Here is a 12,487-nt window from a genome sequence, read left to right on the forward strand (position 1 = left end):
TTTTACAGAGAAAGGAAAATGGTAAAACCAGAGGACATAATTTGAGGTTGAGGGGTGGTAGATTCAGGGGCAATGTTAGGAAATTCTACTTTACGGAGAGGGTGGTGGATGCCTGGAATGCGCTCCCGAGAGAGGTGGTGGAGAGTAAAACTGTGACTGAGTTCAAAGAAGCGTGGGATGAACACAGAAGATTTAGAATCAGAAAATAATATTAAAGATTGAACTAGGCCAGTTACTGGGCAGACTTGTACGGTCTGTGTCTGTGTATGGCCGTTTGGAGGAGGATAGGCAGGGGAGGGCTTCAATGGCTGGGAGGGTGTAGATGGGCTGGAGTAAGTCTTAACAGAGATTTCGGCAGTTGGAACCCAAGCACAGTACCGGGTAAAGCTTTGGATTCTTGCCCAGAAATAGCTAAGAAGAAAAAAAAAAAAAATTTAAATTGAATCAGGTTGGGCAGACTGGATGGACCATTCGGGTCTTTATCTGCCGTCATCTACTATGTTACTATGTAACCCACTGGCCTAATGAAATATTTTCAGGATTTCCACTCAAGGGGAATGGAGGATTAAAAGCATAACATACAGGCCTATGCCTTTCAAGCTGGTTAGAGAATGGGAATAACAACAATATCTTTGCATTTTCATGGCTGGCAAAAGCATATTTGAGGAGTCCCCCAAACCTGAAAGATCCCCTGCGTCTTCACATTTTATCATAGTCACACTCTTGAAAATTAAATACTGCTATAGCAGATTTCCTTAGCGACTTAACGTCAGATAAATCAAATTTGATGATGCTATGATCACTGTTTCTAGCAGACCCAACACTGTTACCTCTCGTAACATTCCCTGCATTTCACTAAGGACTAGATTTAAAATAACTCCCTCTCTTGATGGTTCTTGGACCAGTTGCTCCAAAAAGTAGTCATTTAATACAACTAGGAATTTTACATCCCTAGCACTTCCTGATGTAACATTTATCCAGTTTTAGAAGGGGAGAGGAAAATGAGTGATATTTTTGATGTTTGAATGGGCTTTGTCTGATCATGTTACCAGAGTTGTACGGCAACAATCTCCTCTAATGGCTGGTTGGTATCAGACTAGGTGTTAAAGGTCTCAGTAAATCAAATATAGGATGAGATTACTTCAATTATGTTGATAGTTTGTTATGCTCAAAAGCCAGTATTTATTTAATTCATTTGCTATCCTGTTCTCCCCAAAGAGCTCAGAACGGGTTAAAGGTTAACATAATAATAATAATTTTATTTTTATATACCGCCAAAGCCATAATAGCTCGAGGCAGTTTACAACAAGAGGTGCTGGACAATCAGCAAATTGGTTACACAATAGATGTATGTTAAATAACATATAGTAAATAACATATAAATAAATAATTGTTTAATAGTGTGATAAGCCAACAAGGAACGGCCAAAGAGACAACTTTGAGTGTGAAATACTAATAAAATAAGGCATCAGTCATAAATGAAAAGAAAAATGAAGCCATTGAACATAGGATGATGGATGTAAGACAAGGCTATTTTTAATCAGGTAGAGAAAAGATCTTTGTTGGTAGGATCTAATGATGCTGTTATCATCTACTCTGTGAATTTTTAAGTTCCAGCTGTTGGGAAACATTTCATACTTTAAACATAAAAGCTCACATAATTCTCTAGTGTAGCTCTATTTAAAAAAAAAGAATTTAGGAATAAAATCTATATTAAGAAGTTCCCTAGATTTAAAAAAAAAAAACAAAACCACACCCTGAAAAGAACTGTGTTGTATTATCCATTAAAAGATTATAATGAATTGAAATACATTTTTAAAATATTTTAATTTTAAAATATTAAATATCCTACCTCACTGTCCAAGAAGTCTGAAAGGAGTTGTAAGATATTATTAACGGTACTAGTTTCATCTTCAACTTCTTTTATTTCAGACAACTGTTCTTCAGTATCTGCTTCATTTGTATTTTCTACATCAACATTCTTAGTGGTGCTGTTGTATACTTTGAAGGTTTCTAGTCCAAACAGCAACAACTGGTCAAACACAGCCTTTAAAGCGCTGATCTTAACTTTGACTTCATCAATTTGGGAAATCTAGGTTTGGAAAAAAGGAATGGTAATAACATTAAGACTAAAAAATGTAGAATGGAATTAAAGCAAGTTATGGTACAGTAATTATAGCACAATTGGGTTCAAGAAATGATTGGACAATTTCCTGCTGGAAAAAGGGATAGACGGGTATAGTTAGAGGATTACTACACAGGTCCTGGACCTGTTGGGTTGCCGCATGAGCGGACTGCTGGGCACGATGGACCTTAGGTCTGACCCAGCAGAGGCATTGCTTATGTTGCTTATCATCCTTATCTTCTGAATAGGACAAACAAGAATATTAGGCACACATTAAAAAAAAAAATTAGCTTCAATAGGAGAAATGCAGATGGCAATTTTTTAATGAGTACCTAGGCTATCAATGCATTTATAAAATTACTTCCAAGTAGGTAGATGCACATATTTATACATGCTCCAAGGAATATATATATGCTGAAAATAATAACCATTATCTATGCACTGTATATTACAAAATACAAGCTTATGTACTAAACCCAACCCTGCTCTGCCTATACCTTTCCCCTCTATCCTTGAGAATTCTTATGCATACATTGAAAAAGAGATTAGGTTCTTATCTTGCTAATATCTTTTCCAGTAGTTAGGTGTGTCATTCTGGACAAGCGGGTTATCTCCCTATGGCCATGAGCCTGTACAGAAGGAATTAGAGAGCTGCATGGGAACGGGGGCAACAGGAATCCCGCGGAGTCTTCAGGTGTTTTACTTTTAAAATCCTACTTATTTTATATAAATTGTTAATCGCTTAGCTTGTAATAAGCGATCAATCAAATTTTAATAAACTTGAACTTGAAACTTGTATACCCTACAGACAAGTGGGGATCCCACAGGGATGAGTCATCTTTGTTCAGGGATCTCATGGGGATGGTACCTTGCTCCGGCATTGGGTTACACATAGCCTTGAGAACAGGGGTAATCCCTGAAGACTGGAGGATAGCAAATGTTACACCTATCTTCAAAAAAGGATCGAGAGGCGACCTGGGGAACTACAGACCGGTGAGCTTAACCTCAGTTCCCGGGAAGATGGCCGAATCATTGATCAAGGAAAGTATCAGTGAGCACATAGAAAAAATAATCTGTTGAAAACAAGCCAGCATGGTTTCTGTAAAGGAAGATCATGCCAAACAAACCTACTGCATTTCTTTGAGGGGATTAGCGAACAACTGGACAAAGGTGACCCTATAGACATCGTATATCTGGATTTCCAAAAACCCTTCGACAAGGTACCCCACGAGCGCCTACTGAAGAAGCTGTGAAGCCACGGGATGGAAGGGGACGTGCACAGATGGGTCAAAAATTGGCTGGCAGACAGGAAGCAGAGGGTAGGAGTAAAGGGACACTACTCTGACTGGAAAGGGATCACGAGTGGTGTCCCACAGGGGTCAGTGCTGGGACCACTACTGTTCAATATATTTATTAATGACCTGGAAACAGGGACGAAGTGCGAAGTTATAAAATTCGGACGACACAAAACTCTCCAGTTGGGTCAGAACTGTTGAGGAATACAAAGAACTACAAAGTGATCTGAACAAGCTGGGTGAGAGGGCAAAAAGATGGCAGATGAGCTTCAATGTAGAGAAATGTAAAGTCTTGCACATAGGAAAAGGAAACCCGATGTACAGCTATACGATGGGAGGGAGGGTACTGGGGGAAGGCAACCTAGAAAAAGACTTGGGGGTATTGGTGGATACAAAGATGAAGTCAGCGGCACAATGTGCAGCGGCCTCAAAGAAGGCGAACAGAATGTTGGGCATTATCAAAAAAGGTATCACTACCAGAACGAAGGAAGTTATCCTGCCGCTGTATCGAACGATGGTGCGCCCGCATCTGGAGTACTGCGTCCAATACTGGTCACCGCACCTTAAGAAGAATATGTCGATACTCGAGAGAGTCCAGAGAAGAGCAACAAAGATGATAAAGGGCATGGAAAACCTTTCATATACTGAAAGGCTAGAGAAGCTGTGGCTCTTTACCCTGGAAAAGCGGAGACTTAGAGGGGACATGATAGAGACTTATAAAATCATGAAAGGTGGAGAGGGACAGATTCTTCAGACTAGCGGCGACATCAAAAACAAGAGGGCATTCAGAAAAACTGAAAGGAGACAGATTCAAGACTAATGCTAGGAAGTTCTTCTTCACTCAGGGGGTGGTGGACACCTGGAATGCGCTTCCAGGAGAGGTGATAGGACAGAGTACAATATTGGGTTTCAAAAAGGGATTGGATGACTTCCTGAAGGAGAAAGGGATTACAGGGTATAGATAGAGGGTTACTATACAGGGTACTTCAAGATTAGGGTATAAATAATTTAAGTGGTGGAGAACTTACAGGTCATGGACCTGGGGGGCCACCACGGGAGCGGACTGCTGGGCACGATGGACATCAGGAATGGCTGTCAAACGCTGACCTGTCACAAACCCCCGAAAGGCTGACAAGGCCACAAGCTGAACCCAGAGAGAAGACCAAGCCAGGCCGTTATTCAGGCCATCTTGCAAGAACTCTAGGATGTTAGGTAGAGAAGCGCGAAAAGAGACCACTCCCCACGCCTGGCACCACCCCTCAAAGAGGCTCCAAACCCGCACAGAAGCCTGAGAGGTAGAAAGCCTCCAGGATCCTAAGAGTGTAGAAATCACCTTATCTGAATACCCCTTCTTACCAAAGCGACCCCTTTCAAAAGCCAAGCCATAAGACAGAAGGGAGACGGGTCGAACATGGGAATGGGACTCTGCATCATAAGGTTGTCCAAGAGAGGCAGAGGAAGAGGATCCGCCCCCAGAGTGTCACCAGATCCACATACCACGGATGTCGAGGCCAATCCGGAGCCACCAGAACCACCAGACCCGGATGGCGAACAATGCGGAGAAGAACTCTGCCCACTAATGGCCATGGAGGGAACATGTACAACAGCCTGTCTGTTGGCCATGGTTGAACCAGAGCATCCAGACCCTCGGCAAGTCCATCCCTGCGATGACTGAAGAAGTGGAACACCTCAGCATTGCCACTCGTGGCCATGAGGTCAATCAGGGGCTGACCCCAAGCCTGCACTATCAACTGAAAAGCCACCACTCTCTGGGATCTAAGATGTGACGACTGAGGAAGTCCGCCTGAACATTCTCCACCCCAGCTATGTGAGAGGCCGAGAGGTCCAGAAGGTGTGACTCTGCCCAAAGCATGAGCCGAGCGCAAATGTGCTAAACAAATACTTCTGTTCTGTGTTCACAGAAGAAAATCCTGGAGAAGGACCGAGATTGTCTGGCAAAGTTACTCGAGAAAATGGAGTAGATTCTGCGCCATTCACGGAGGAGGGGTTTATGAGCAACTTGAAAAACTGAAGATGGACAAAGTGATGAGACCAGATGGGATCCATCCCAGGATACTAAGGGAACTCAGAGAGGTTCTGGCGAGTCCTATTAAAGACTTGTTCAACAAATCTCTAGAGACAGAAGTGATTCCTGGGGATTGGAGGAGAGCGGATGTGGTCCCTATTCATAAAAGTGGTCACAGGGATGAAGCAGGAAACTACAGGCCGGTGAGCCTCACTTCAGTTGTTGGAAAAATAATGGAAGTGTTGCTGAAAGAAAGGATAGTGTACTTCATTGAATCTAATGGGTTACAGGATCCGAGGCAACATGGCTTTACAAAAGGTAAATCGTGCCAAACGAACCTGATTGAATTTTTTGATTGGGTGACCAGAGAGCTGGATCGAGGACATATGCTAGATGTAATTTACTTGGATTTCAGCAAAGCCTTTGATACAGTTCCTCATAGGAGGCTGTTGAACAAACTTGAAGGGCTGAAGTTAAGACCCAAAGTGGTGAACTGGGTCAGAAAATGGCTATCGGACAGACGCCAGACGGTGGTGGTTAATGGAAGTCGCTCGAAGGAAGGAAAGGTGAGTAGTGGAGTCCCTCAGGGTTCGGTGCTGGGGCCAATCCTGTTCAATATGTTTGTGAGTGACATTGCTGAAGGGTTAGAAGGAAAAGTGTGCCTTTTTGCAGATGATACCAAGATTTGTAACAGAGTAGACATCGAAGAGGGAGTTGAAAATGTGAAAAAGGATCTGCAAAAGTTAGAGGAATGGTCTAATGCCTGGCAACTAAAATTCAATGCAAAGAAATGCAGAGTAATGCATTTGGGGATTAATAATAGGAAGGAACAGTATATGCTGGGAGGAGAGAAGCTGATATTCACGGACGGGAAGAGGGACCTTGGGGTGATAAGTGTCCAAAGATCTAATGGCGAAAAAACAGTGTGACAAGGCAGTGACTGCTGCCAAAAGGATGCTGGGCTGTATAAAGAGAGGCGTAGTCAGTAGAAGGTGTTGATGCCCCTGTACTGGTCATTGGTAAGGCCCCACTTGGAGTATTGTGTTCAATTTTGGAGACTGTATCTGGCGAAGGACGTAAGAAGACTTGAGGCAGTCCAGAGGAGGGCAATGAAGATGATAGGAGGCTTGCGCCAGAAGACGTATGAGGAGAGACTGGAAGCCCTGAATATGTATACCCTAGAGCAGTGTTTTTCAACCTTTTTTGGGCAAAGGCACACTTGTTTCATGAAAAAAATCACGAGGCACACCACCATTAGAAAATGTTAAAAAATTTAACTCTCTGCCTATATTGACTATATATAAAGTAATTCTCTTGAATAGGAATCAAATAAACACAAAGAAAGTATTTTATAATTACTTTATTATGAAATATTAAGTAATCAGAATAGTGAAAAATTATAAAATACTTTATTCAGTGCGAAACCTGTTTGGCTGAACACAAAGCTGATATTCTGGCTGGAATCGAAGAAAGACACACACGTAGCTCTTCGTCAACAGCTCTCAGTCTCTCTCTGTATTTGGTTTTTATAGCATACAAAAATAGACATATATACCCTCCATCCTTTTTATTAAACCACAATAGCAGTTTTTAGCGCAGGGAGCTGCGCTGAATGTCCAGCGCTGCTCTTGACGCTCATAGGCTCCCTGCGCTAAAAACCACTATTGCGGTTTAGTAAAAGGTGACCATATTGTAAAATATAGACAGCAGATATAAATTCAGAACTGTGCATAGTAAGTGAAGGGAAGTTTTCATCTCTGGGAATTTACCCAGTTAACTATTAAGTTATTTGGGCAAATTCCTTCGAAAACTGTGGTAATACTGCCTCCACTTTGCTAAATTTAAAATAAAATCATTTTTCCTACCTTGTCTGGTGATTTCTGGTTGCACTTTCTTCTTCTGACTGTGCATCCAATCTTTCTTCCCTTCTATCAGCCTGTATGCTTTCTCTCCTCCACACCTCATTCCCTCCCCCAACTTTTTCTTCCTCTCTCCCTGACCTTTCTTTCTTTTTCTCTTCTTTCCTTCTGTTTCCCTGCCTGCCCCCTTTCTTTCTTTCTCCCTGCCGTTCCCCAAGCCACTGCCACTGCCGCTGCCATCGGGGAACAGGACCCACCAATGGATAACAGGCCCCAAAGCCGACGCATGCTCTCCCTGACGTCAATTCTGCAATAGGAGAGGAAGTTCCGCCCAGCCAGACAGCGATTGGCTGGCCCGAACTTCCTCTCCGACTGCAGAATTGACGTCAGGGAGAGCATGCGTCGGCGTCGGCTTTGGGGCCTGTTATCCATTGGTGGGTCCTGTTCCCCGATGGCAGCGGCGCCAGTAGCTCGCCAAGGCAAAGTGAGTCGATCACCCAGGACAAAGTGAGTCCTGGGTGATCGACTCACTTTGCCTTGGCGAGCTACTGGCGCCCCTGCCTCGGGCCCCCTGTCAGCTCCGGGCCCGGCGGCCCTGCGGCACACCAGGCAACATCTCGCGGCACACTAGTGTGCCGCGGAACAGCGGTTGAAAAACACTGCCCTAGAGGAAAGGAGAGACAGGGAAGATATGATTCAGACGTTCAAATACTTGAAGGGTATTAACGTAGAACAAAATCTTTTCCAGAGAAAGGAAAATGGTAAAACCAGAGGACATAATTTAAGGTTGAGGGGTGGTAGATTCAGGGGCAATGTTAGGAAATTCTACTTTACGGAGAGGGTAGTGGATGCCTGGAATGCGCTCCCGAGAGAGGTGGTGGAGAGTAAAACTGTGACTGAGTTCAAATAAGCATGGGATGAATACAGAGGATTTAGAATCAGAAAATAATATTAAATATTGAACTAAGGCCAGTACTGGGCAGACTTGCACTGTCTGTGTCTGTACATGGCCGTTTGGTGGAGGAAGGCTGGTGGAGGAAGGCTGGGGAGGGCTTCAATGGCTGGGAGGGTGTAGATGGGCTGGAGTAAGTCTTAACAGAGATTTCGGCAGTTGGAACCCAAGCACAGTACAGGGTAAAGCTTTGGATTCTTGTCCAGAAATAGCTAAGAAGAAAAAATTTAAATTGAATCAGGTTGGGCAGACTGGATGGACCATTCGGGTCTTTATCTGCCGTCATCTACTATGTTACTATGTTACTATGCCTCCTGCGCCACCTGAGCGCTCTTGGTGCCCCAATGATCTGACATAAACCACCGCCATGGCATTGTCAGACAGGATTCTGAGCGACTTGCCCATCAAGAGGGAGCGGATGGCTAACAGCGCCAAACGGATGGCTCTGGTCTCCAACACGTTGATCGACCAGGACGCCTCCTCCATGGACCAGGTGCCCTGAGCTGAGTGACTTAGACACTGAGCCCCCCCCCCAAACCGAGGAGACCGGCATCCGTGAGAAGCACCGTCCACTGCGATAGATCCAGATTCACCCTCTGGACCAAATGAGAGGTCTGGAGCCATCAATGAAGACTGCAGCGTGCCAAGCCTCGCAGAGGGATAGGGACATCCAAACTGTGCCTCTGGGGTGACCACCTCCGGAGCAGAGCATACTGAAGAGGTCACATATGGGCCCGTGCCCACCTCACCCAAGATTTGGAGGAAATCCTGCGTCCGAGGACGCCAAAAGAAGGCGAAGCTGAGATTGCAATTTGCTTACCCGGGCCTCTGGAAGGAAGACCTTCCCCAAGGTGTCGAACAGAACCCCAAGGTACTCCAGATGCTTAGCTGGGCCCAACCAACTCTTGGAAAGGTTGACCACCTGCCCAGTGACCTGAGAAACTCAATCACCCGAGCCGCAACTCGTTTGCTCTCCTGCAACGACTTTGCCTGAATCAACCAGTCATCCCAGTAGGGGTGCACCAGAATGCCCTCCAACTGCAATGCCGCCACGACGACCACCATCACCTTGGTGAACGTCCAGGGAGTCGTGGCCAGGCCCAAGGGAAGCACACAGAACTGATAGTGCTGACCCAATATCGCAAAGCGAAGAAAGAGCTGATGAGAGGCCCGAATGGAAACAGGCAAGAAGGCCTCCGCCAGAGCGAGAGAAGTCAGGAACTCCCCCGGCAGAACTGCCAGAAGGACAGACTGCAGTGTGTCCATGTGAATAAAAGGGAATTCTGAGAGCACTGTTGACTCCGGTTTAAACCAAGGATGGGCCAAAACGTCCCTTCCTTTTAGGGCCCCACAAAGGAAATGGCGTACCAGCCGGTGCCGCACTCCTGAGGGGACACTGGACAACTGCTTTGAGATCTAGCAAGTGCTGAAGGGTCTGGTGAAAGGCTAGCGTCTCCCTTGCCACCTGACATGGAAAGGCTAGATACGATCCGGCAGAGAGCGGGCAAAATTCAATAACATAACCGTTCCGCACCACTACCAGGACCCACCGATCAGACGTGATCTCGGCCCACTTGGGAAAAAAGTTGCGCAGCCGGGCACCCACGGGAACCAAAGGGGGCGCCGGCAAAGAGCCATCGTGCAGGACGGGCAGCAGGGGAACCTGGGGGGAACTCCCAGCCCCCCGACGGGCCCCCTGAAAGGACTGCATGCGCTAAGCCAACCAACCCCAGGAAAAAACCGGAAGCCTGGAAAGAAGCAGTCCCAAGCCCCAGGCGAAACTTGCGAAATTCCCGGAGACACCCCCGGGCAATGCCAACCCAAGACGTTGGGCGGGCATGGTCCTCAGGCAGACGGGGCACCTTAGAGTCCGTCAGAGTCTGAACCACCATATCTAAGTCCTCTCCAAACAAAAACAACCCCCGAAAGGGAAATTTTGGGAGGTTCAGTTTTGGATGCGGCAACCGCCAACCAAGCACGAAGCCACAAGGTACGGCGCGCGGCCACCAAAAGACCCAGACTTAGCCGTACCAAGTCACAAAGAACAACCGAGAGGAACGAGGCAGTCATCTCAATCTTCACCACCTCCTGATCCACTAAGGACCAGTCATCAGACTCACGATCCAGGACACGCTCAGACCACCGAAACACGGTGCGAGCCACCAGCCCCACACAAATAGCCGCCTGGACCCCCAAGGCAGAGACATCAAAATTATACTTAGGAAGTGTCTCTAACGTACGCTCCTCAGAGACCCTAAGAGCAGAACCGTCCGTAACAGGCACGGTATGCCGCTTAGTAAATGCCGAGACCACCGCGTCCACCACTGGCGAAATTAAGGTAGCCCTATCCTTCTCCGGGATGGGATACCCATGAGCCAAGGCACGCACCAACCAAAATGGTGCCCGTAGTCCACTGCGCCAGCACAAAATCCTGACGCACAGGAAAAGAGCGGGAAACAGGACAGACCCCCCTAAAGCAGAGGGGCCCCCATACGCAGGGTCTCCGGTGGTGCAACTTCAAAAATTCAGCACCGAGGAGACCTGCTACATCAGGTCTAAAAGCTCATCCCTCTGAATAAAAAGCGCACCACGGACGCATCTGCTCTGGAAGACGGGAAATCCGACGCCCCGCTGCCAGCGGCCGTCCCCTCTAGAGCATCCTGGAAGCCCGCCAAAGCGGCCAGGTCCTCAACCACGCCAACATGCTCCTCTGACCTCCAATTTGCAATCCAAGCCCCCCGCGGACGCTTGGATGAGGGAGGAGAAAGAGGGGACGCCAAACGAAAAGAGGGAGGCAAAGCCACAGGGGGCACGGAGGGAAACCACCCCTGAAACCCCCCAGGTGCACGTGGGACCCCCAATTGTCTGCACAAAGAAAGAAATTAAATTGTGGGCAAAAAAACCCTGGGGGTCCCCAGGGGGTCCCTGCTGAAACCTGCCCTTGTGTTTGTAATACAGGGGGAAGGTCACCTGAGATTGCAGACAAAATGCAGGGAACTGTCTGTCAAAATGGCGAAGATCCCGCCAAAAATAACCCCTCCAGGGCCTGTAGCGGCTGGGAAACCTAAACTGTCCCAGGCAAAAGCAGGCAAGTCAACATCAGCTGTTGAAAAATCAGCTGAGAGGGAATCCTTTTTCCCCTATGTCGGCGGTTCGGGGAATCCCTCCGGAGGTAGTGAGAGCAGACTGGGCTGCCTCACTGCCTTCAGCCGGCTCACGAGGCACTAAGGCCGGGGAGCTCTGGATGCCTGCAGCCGCTGCCGACAGAGCTCCATGACCACACCGGCCCAAACCGCCGATTTCAGGCCCAAATTGTGTCAAACTCCCCCGGAGAAGGGCACAATTGCTCCATACACGACCTAGCTAGGAGAAAAAGTGCCGGTTAGTGCAAAAATACAGTAAAATACAGTAAACTGACAGGGAAGCAACCCTGCAGACCGGCACTACCTCAAGATTTTTTTTTTTTTTTCAGAACAGACTCCACTGGCTCTCAAAGCAATATGCGTTTCTTGATTTAGGGGGCAAGGCTTATTGCTGAGGCTCCTCTAAAAAAATGTGGGGAGGTGGAGGAATTGGGGGGAGGGACCCCACTCGAGACCTGCCGGGTTTGACACCCCCGAGGTCAGACAGACCCCCAAACAGGGCCCGCCCAAGCTCTGTCCGGCCAAAAACAGGGACTAGAAACCCCCTAAACAAATTCCAACAGCCCTACCAAGGGAGATGGGTACAGATCACTCAACACCTCCTGGAGACTGAAAAAAGACTGATGTAAATAGAGAAGGGAGTATATTATATACTGTCCCACAGTTTTGTTTTCAGTCTCCACCTGCTGGTCATGATTGGATATATACCCATTCGTAAAGATTAACCTCTACTGGTCTGGAGAGTGCTAAAGAAGCTTCCTTATTCCATCCAAAACACTGTTTTTGTTCAGTTGCCGAATGGTTCAGGTACCAGCAGAAAAAAGCTCTTCCAGAGATGCAAAACAATGTCCACGCATAGGTTATTTCAACTTTGGAAAAAGGTCGAAGTCTGGTGGACTCATGTCTGGACTGTAGGGAGCAAGATGTAACACCTCCCAGCTGTATTCATGTAGTTTTTCAATGACATTCCCTATGTGCGGACGAGCGTTGTCATGAAGAATGAGTGGCCCAACCAAGAGCAACTGATGTCGGGTTTTGTGCATTTTTCTGCGCATTTTTTGCAAAAAAACATGATAATACACTGATG

General features: G+C 46.8%; 1 protein-coding gene across 2 annotated transcripts in view; it reads right to left on the reverse strand.

The window, feature by feature from the left end:
- Nucleotides 1-12,487, reverse strand: part of NCAPG (non-SMC condensin I complex subunit G) — a 181,067-nt gene that overhangs the window by 59,561 nt on the left and 109,019 nt on the right. For both annotated transcript variants that reach the window (XM_033948685.1, XM_033948693.1), the window contains exon 15: nt 1,853-2,092. In XM_033948685.1, coding sequence (XP_033804576.1) covers nt 1,853-2,092 — 240 coding nt within the window. The remainder of the gene's footprint in view (nt 1-1,852; nt 2,093-12,487) is intronic.

This window comes from Geotrypetes seraphini, chromosome 1 (assembly GCF_902459505.1).
Source record: "Geotrypetes seraphini chromosome 1, aGeoSer1.1, whole genome shotgun sequence".
Lineage (NCBI taxonomy): Eukaryota > Metazoa > Chordata > Amphibia > Gymnophiona > Dermophiidae > Geotrypetes > Geotrypetes seraphini.